The sequence below is a fragment of the Aegilops tauschii genome, chromosome 3, assembly GCF_002575655.3.
Source record: "Aegilops tauschii subsp. strangulata cultivar AL8/78 chromosome 3, Aet v6.0, whole genome shotgun sequence".
Classification (NCBI taxonomy): Eukaryota; Viridiplantae; Streptophyta; class Magnoliopsida; order Poales; family Poaceae; genus Aegilops; species Aegilops tauschii.
The window spans coordinates 611,688,430-611,696,955 of NC_053037.3; the positions used below are offsets into that span (position 1 = coordinate 611,688,430).

At 50.5% G+C, this 8,526-nt stretch overlaps 1 protein-coding gene across 1 annotated transcript; it reads right to left on the reverse strand.

Moving 5' to 3' along the window:
• Window positions 1–3,066: 3,066 nt before the first annotated feature.
• Window positions 3,067–6,674, reverse strand: LOC109764731 (polygalacturonase-like). Its single transcript, XM_073496024.1, has 8 exons — window positions 6,410–6,674; window positions 6,204–6,343; window positions 6,039–6,161; window positions 5,266–5,394; window positions 4,153–4,563; window positions 3,722–4,011; window positions 3,389–3,671; window positions 3,067–3,298 (listed from the first exon to the last, which is right to left on the reverse strand). The coding sequence occupies exons 1-8, from the start codon at window positions 6,672–6,674 to the stop codon at window positions 3,077–3,079; spliced, it is 1,863 nt and encodes a 620-aa protein (XP_073352125.1). The 3' UTR covers window positions 3,067–3,076.
• Between the last annotated feature and the right edge of the window lie 1,852 nt (window positions 6,675–8,526).

An 8,526-nucleotide genomic window follows, 5' to 3' on the forward strand; every position in this document is an offset into this window, starting at 1 on the left:
TATGAGAGCAAGGGATGAAGAGATGGCAGCCCTCACCTCCTCTATTTATAGGAAAACCAAGGGGTAGTGTGCCTCCACAAATTACCAAAAAACCCCATGCATTAGGTTACACATGAGGGTGTTAAGGACAAAATGGGATGCCATGTGGAGCTCCAAGGTGCTCCACCACCCATGGCCGGCCACCTCTAGGGGGCCCCCCCAAATGGGGTTCCTTCCCTTGTAAGCCACTTCCTTCTAGAACTTTGACCAAGTAAAAACGGTGGCTCTCCAAAAAATATCCCAAAAAGCACTTTCACTATTCACGACGACATTTTTCAGCGTCCGTTCGAACTGAAAATATTTATGTGGGCTTAGAACATTTTCAGTACCCACTAAAATAATTTTCAACGCGTTCCGAAACAATTCCGGTTTTAGTGATTTTCATCTGCGAAACGCATCTGAAGTGGCTCCGGCAGCTCCGGAACATTTCCGGTTTTTATCTCAGAAAATTCCAAAAAGCTTCCAGAATGATTCTGGCACTCTCCAAGAATTATCAGGCATTTGCCGAAACCAATCTGACTTAATGGTATATCCCAAAACAACTTTTCGGTATCATCGAAACTTATCCGATGACCTCTCTCTGCGGTACGATTCCGCTGTCCAAAACCTTTCCGGTGTCCGAAACTTTTTCGGTGATTTTCTCTCATACTCCCTGTCTAGTATTCAGCAGATAGATGACGCTTAAGCGTGTGACCCTATAGGTTCGGTGAATTATAGACATGACCCGGAACCCCTTCCGATCAATGATCAACATCGGAGCCGTGGACACCCATATTGACCCCTATACCCACGCGAATGAATATTCGAGTGAACCTCCCGTTGCAGTGAGCTATTCCTTTTGCTTCGCGATGTGTTACAAATACCCGAGGTGAGATATGTTGGCATTCCCGTGGATCAACAACTTGTCCACTATGCTAGTTACCTCGTTACCGGTATTGTTCTCTTTTCTCGTTATCGTGTTCCGGCATCCCCGTGATCGAATCACAAAGTGTCTGGCCAGACGATGATGGATACCGTAACACCGAGAGGGCCCAGAGATATCTCTCCATCGTCGGAGGAGCAAATCCCAATCTTGAGCTATTAAGTTACTTGCCATACTTTTCCATGAACCCGTAAGCCGTCGTAATAGCCACCCATTTACGGATGACGTTTAACAAGCCCCAAAGTTCATGAAGCAAGCATGAAGGAACTCGATACTCTCATGGTCTAAGGAATTATGCAAAAATTTACTTCTCTGTGTTATTAACCATAAACTTGTGACGAAAAGAATCTCATAGCATAACATCAATTTGGGTCGATTCAACACAAGTGTTCTACCAACATCGCGCCCTCAGAATTGCCAGCATAGACATGCCCATGATCAGGAAAACAGGATCATCATGCAATACATGAGCCAGTCTTAGAGGCAAGACTAGGAATACAATTTACCGTTTAGTATACCACACGTGCACATGAGTTTCCCTCCGAGCCTCGTGGATATTGCAGACTCGGGAATCATTGCAGTTATAGCATGGAAGCTAAACATTCATTACAAACTTTGGAAATACAAAATAACTGTTATTACTGCCTCTAGGGCATATCTCCTACACATAAATAGGGTAAACCGGGGGTTGTCCTCAAAATAGACTATGAGAAAGCGTATGACCGGGTTAACTCGGATTTCCTAGTTGAAATGTTAAAATCTCGAGGCTTTGGGGCTAAATGGATAGGATGGATCCTATCCTTATTACAACAGAGTTCCTTTTGTGTCAAAATAAACGACATGCTTGGACCATATTTTGTGGGGGGGAAGGCCTAAAACAAGGGGACCCAATTTCCCCAATGCTTTTTAACCTTGTTGCAGATGTTTTTTCCAGGATGTTAGCCAAAGCTGTTAATGCAAAGATAATTTCGGGGGTTATCCCTCATATTGTTCCTAAAAGTCTTATCAGTCTTCAATACGTGGATGATACTATTTTATTTCTTGACTCTAACCCTGAGCATGCAAAAAACCTTAAGTGGCTGCTTGCCTGCTTTGAAAGACTTTTTGGGATAAAAATCAACTATGATAAATGTTACTTGGTGGCTGTCAATCTTGATCCTGATGAGGTCAAGCTACTAGCCCAGATTTTCTGTTGTAAAGTGGGGGATCTCCCTCTCAAATATCTTGGAGTCCCTCTCCATTATTTGAAACTAAGAAGAGAAGACATACAACCCATTGTTGATTAAATCATCAATCGCTTTGGTGGGTGGAAAGGGAGACTGCTTGGCTATGAAGCTAAGTTAGTTTTATTTAAAGCTTGCATAGCTAGTATCCCTATGTACTTGATGTCCGTGATCAAGTTTCCAAAGTGGGCCATCAAAGCTATCACGTCCCAGATGGCTCACTTTTTTTGGGGGGGGGGGGGGGGAACCTTGATGATAATCATAAATATCATCTAGCTAATTGGGGGTTGATATCGCAGAAAAAGGAGTTTGGTGGCCTTGTTGTCCCAAACTTGAGGGAATTTAATATGGCACTGTTAGCCTCATGGGCTAAGAGATATTACCAGAACGGGGATAGGGCCTGGGTGAAGTTAATTGACCACAAATACACTACTGATAAACCAAACTTGCTTTGGTCAAAAAAAGGAGTGGGCTCACCTTTCTGGAAAGGATTTACTTGGGCTCTGGACGCGGTAAGCCCATGGTTAGACGGACATCCAGACTCCCGTAAATCTATACGCTCACAAATTATAACCATCTGATTTTACACGAAGATTCGCCATCTCAAAAAACAAATAAAAAATCTCAAAAAAATTAACAAGAACAACCACACAAAATTTATGAGGTTGATTGTGGTTTAACTATGTCTCAATCAATTGAGAGTTAGCAAATCTGCTAAAACTACTACCCTGGACTACATATAAGGGTCGCTTTGAGATCCACCAAGCAATGATCCACACTACCATGTTTTTTTCTTTTTGATCTTACGCAACTGTGCAAGAGAAGTATTTACAGAAACCATCGAATCAAGAAGATGGTCGCGCTTCTCCGGCCGGACGGCGAACTCCGATCGTCAGAAGCAGCTCGGCGGTCTGACCTCTCCGGATGCGGACCCGCCGGCATTTCCGCACTTGGCCTGCGCCGGCCGCTTGTGCTTGTACGTCAGCCTGATGTTCCTGAGCTTGATTCCGCTGCAGGGGTTGGTGCCGCTGCAGTTGAACTTCACCGCCACGGGCGTCGCCGACGAGCCCTCGATGTCCGTGTATGATATGTTGCTGATCTGCACCCCCGAGCTCTGCAGGCACACACAACAACACAGCTCATGATATAGTCGATCGATGGGTTCACATGTAGTAGTTGCACGCATGTAGGGAAGGAGACGTACATTGCCCGCGCAGTCGACCTTGCGGGGGCAGTAGTTCTGGTCGACGAGGATGGGGTTGGCCACGCGGTTCATGGTGACCCGTGAGAAGGAGACGTTTGTGACGGAGCCGGAGTTGGGCATCGCCCAGGTCTTGATCCGCAGGCCGTTTGTCGTGCCCGTCAGCACCGCCCTGTCCACGGTCACGTTCCTCACCCCTTCCTCACCGTCCTGCCATCCCAGGCTCCCGATGCTGCGATCGTCCATCCAATGAATACACAAAACCAATGCTATTACGTTGCGCAAACTACAAGCAAACACAATAATGGATGATGAACTAGCAACTGAAGGTGGCACCTGATGCCGTGGCCCGGACCGCACTCGATGTCCCTGATGAGCACGTTGGAGGTGCCGGGCCCTAAGGAGACACAATCGTCGCCAGTGCCGATGGTGGTGTTGAGGATTCTCACGTGGCGGGAGTGGCTGACGTGGATGCCGTTGGTGTTGGGGCTGTTGGCCGGTGCGATGATCCGGATGCCTTGGACCGTCACGCCCGTGCAGTCGAAGATGGCCATGTGGAATACCTTGCTGTTGAGCAGCGTCAGCTGCTTCACACTCACGCCTTTGGACTGGCTAATGTTGAGCGTCTGCAATCGTACCACATTGCTAATGGCCAACGCCGGTCACAAGGAAATTGAACCCAACCACATTGCAAAAAAGAAAAAACAAGAAGTTCATGTCATCAGTTCATCACCCACCCTGGGGCCTTGCCCGGTGCAATTGCCGACCTTCTTGCACGCCCAATACTCCTGCCCCTGCCCGTCTAGCGTCCCGCCGCGGATCGCCAGGCCATCGGCGTGGTGGAACATGATCCACGCCCTGCTGTCCACTGCCGGCGGCGCGAAGACGGTGCCGTTTTTGTCAATGGCCACGACCACGCCGGCGCTCCGACAGGGCCCCTTGAAATAGGCCTGGCTAAGCAGGAACCTGCCCGCCGGCACGCGCAGCACCGGCCGGGAGCCGGAGCGCCCCGTGTCGTTGCACGCCGCACCCCACGCGGCCAGGAACGCCCCCGCCGAGTCCGCCCCGCCATCGGGCCTCGCGCCGTAGTCCACCACATTGTACTCCGCCGCCGTCGTCAACGCCAGCAGTGCCGTCAACGCCACCAGCAGCAGCGAGAGCCTATGACCGCTCATCTTCTGCACGATCGATCAGACACGATTATGTCTATGCCTAACTAGTTGCGCGGGTAACTCCTACGGCGTCCGTCGCTGCTTTATATCGATCTGAACGAACTGTCCCAGCTCGTCTCAGGGAAGGAATACAAGTCACATCCCACGTCGTAATCGAGACTACTTCATGTACGACAAAGTAGGATCCGATTTCCATAGGAAAACGATTAAAAACAGTCGGATGAAGCGCCGTGCGATCGCACGCACGCAATCTTGTGGTGCGGAGCGTCTCGCTGTCACTACCTGTAGTTATGCTACCCATCGCGACTCCTGAAGCTGAGTGCTCCTTTCACTTCTATATATACGTACTTCACTAGTAGTGCTTAGCACGTACCTACACATGCACGTGATGCTGCAATGCGGCAGATAATTTCAACACAAGCACTAAACGGGATTAAAGAACATATTCTTGAGTGTACGTGTTTGTTGAATTTGGTACTACCAAGCTTATGGAGTCCTGATTTGCTTGGTTATAGCAATGCTTAGAGTAGCATCCTTGACGCCTCTGCCATCACCGTCGCCGCCGCGGCGGTCAAAGCCGTAGAAACAGCCGTGCCATCATCGCAGCACTACCACGACAGGAAAGAACGCCGTCGCGACATCATCGAAGCAGTTGGGCCTTCATTGGAGCATTGCCGTGATCATCCAAGCACATCGTCGCAGCATCACCGTGACCGTTTGAAACACGCCGCCATTGCGGTTCGTCGTAACATCTTCGCAGCCGTCGGAGCACGTTGTCACAACATCATCAAAGTAGCGGGGTTGCCGTCGTAGCATCGCCTCGCCCGTCGAAGCACCCTCCACAGCCATTGCAACATTATTGAAGCAAACATCTTGCCGTCGTAGCATTATTGAAGCATACCACGGGCGTTAAAGCATGTCATTGCAACATTGTCGAACCAGCCGGGTTGCCGCCGCAGCATCACCGCGCAATCGCCACGGCTGTCGAAGCATGTCGTTGCAACATCATTGATGCGGCCAGGCCTCCGTCGCCGCACGCTCGTAGCATCGCCACCGGCGCTGTCGAAGCGGTCAGGCTTCCGTCACAGCACGCCTCGTAGCTTCGTCGTCGTCGTCGACTCGGCCGGGCTTCCGTCCAAGCATGCTTCATAGCATCGCCACTGCCGCCGAAGCGACCGGGCTCGTCGTAGCACGCCTCGTAGCATCGTCGCTGCTGTCGAAGTAGCCGGGCTTCCGTCACAGCACGCCTGGTAGCATTGTTGTCGTCGTCGAAGTAGTCGGGCTCGCGCCCTCACACTACGTCCCCAACAGCCGGACCACCCCTCGCGACATCGTCGTCTCGGCTTGCAGCGCATCTGACCTTGTACGCACCAGCCACCCCACCGCTATATTTGAAGTAGCTATTGTCCTCTTTTTTGGCATGGTATTACATTCCTCATTTATATCATAAGAAACATTGTACAAGCCACATACATACCAACCTGACAAAAGTGAACCATTAGTAGAACGCTAGCCTTTGCACAAAGAAACGCCAGCCAAGAAGTAAAACTATAAACAAGACTGAAGAAATCTCTGACCTTGACACCAACGCCCGTCACCTGTCTCTGGCAGCACAACAGCCACCAAAGAAAATAATGACGGATCACCTCCACACCCGAGCTCGACGCGGCTCCATTGCTGATATGCAGTCTTGCGGACCTCGAAGGTGGCTTGCCAAAGGCGAAATCATTCCCGTTGAACGAATTAGACCAGGGCAACACCCCAGTCACGCCATCAAACTCCAGATCTGACAACCACACACGACTCAGATGTCGAAGGAGGACACCATACCTGCCATCCGCGTATCACGAACCCAGCACACGATCCACCATCTTCCAGATGCCATCAATGCATACCACAATCTGCATCCGCTCCTTGAGTATCTCCCAAGCTCCGCGTCGGCGCTGGAGCAAACGTCGCCGTAACGACGAAGCCCGAGGACACAGGTCCACCAGGAGGATGCATTCGCCGCTGCACAATCCTTGCTTGAACAGGTTGGATTCCAAATCCATCCCCAACCATAGGACCGATTGCCTTGTCGGAGTAGGAACCGAAGAAACTTTATTTAGCGCCGCCATCGCCTTCGCCAAAGCCAAGATGATGAACAACCTAAAAACTAAGCAACTTTGGCCTAAACCTATCCACACGCGTGGATCCGGCGACCCCTCTCACCACCGACGACCGAGGTCATCGGCGAAGGAGAGCCGCCGGAGGGGGGCGGCGGAAGAAGCGCTTTGCGATGGAAGGCGAGGTCGCCTTTCTTTTCTCTCTTCAACAGCTACTATCCTCGCGTGAGCATGTATGACTTGCTTCTTTTTTTGGCAATGGACGACTTGCTACTTATAAATTTACCTGAACTAAAAACACCTTTTCATTAAACACAGTGCAGAGCAAGCAGTCATACATACGCGCATACACTCACCCTTATGAACGCACACATGTACACCCTACCTCTATGAGCACCTTCGAGAGACTGAGCCCGCATATCATCTTGAGATTTACAAAGTCACCGTAGGCGCCTCGCCGTCGACGGGAACGTTTCCTCCCACTGAAAACGCATCGCTGGAAATCCCGAAATAAATTCAGGAATAATGTGAGCACCAGGACTTGAACCCTGGTGGGTTGGTGTTGGGGAACGTAGTAATTTCAAAAAATTTCCTACGCACACACAAGATCATGGTGATGCATAGCAACGAGAGGGGAGAGTGTGTCCACGTACCCTCGTAGACCGAAAGCGGAAGCGTTAGCACAACGCGGTTGATGTAGTCGTACGCCTTCACGATCCGACCAATCAAGTACCGAACGTACAGCACCTCCGAGTTCAGCACACGTTCAACTCGATAACGTCCCTCGAACTCCGATCCAGCCGAGCTTTGAGGGAGATTTCCGTCAGCACGACGGCGTGGTGACGATGATGATATTCTACCGACGCAGGGCTTTGCCTAAGCACCGCTACGATATTATCGAGGTGGATTATGGTGGAGGGGGGCACCGCACACGGCTAAGAGATCAATTGCTGTGTCTAGAGGTGCCCCCCTGCCCCCGTATATAAAGGAGCAAGGGGGGAGAGGCGGACGGCCAGGAGGAGGCCCGCCAGGGAAGAGTCCTACTCCCAGTAGGAGAAGGGGGAAGGAGGAGGGAGAGAGAGGAAGGAAATGGGGGCGCCGCCCCCCCTTCCTTGTCCAATTCGGACTAGAGGGGGAGGGGGCGCGCGGCCTGCCCTGGCCGACCCTCCTCTTCTCCACTAAGGCCCATCTTGGCCCATTAAACCCTCGGGGAGGTTCCGGTAACCCCCAGTACTCCGGTAAAATCCCGATTTCACCCGGAACACTTCCGATATCCAAATATAGGCTTCCAATATATCAATCTTTATGTCTTCACCATTTCGAAACTCCTCGGCATGTCCGTGATCACATCCGGGACTCCGAACTATCTTCGGTACATCAAAACACATAAACTCGTAATATAACCGTCAACGAACTTTAAGCGTGTGGACCCTACGGGTTCGAGAACTATGTAGACATGACTGAGACACGTCTCCGTTCAATAACCAATAGCGGAACCTGGATGCTCATATTGGCTCCCTTTGTCAAACCGCATAACAACATGCGTTGTTCCCTTTGTCATCGGTATGTTACTTGCCCGAGATTCGATCGTCGGTATCTTAATACCTAGTTCAATCTCATTACCGGCAAGTCTCTTTACTCGTTCCGTAATACATCATCCCACAACTAACTCATTAGTTGCAATGCTTGCAAGGCTTATAGTGATGTGCATTACCGAGTGGGCCCAGAGATACCTCTCCGACAATCAGAGTGACAAATCCTAATCTCGAAATACGCCAACCCAACAAGTACCTTCGGAGACACCTGTAGAGCACCATAATCACCCAGTTACGTTGTGACGTTTGGTAGCACGCAAAGTGTTCCT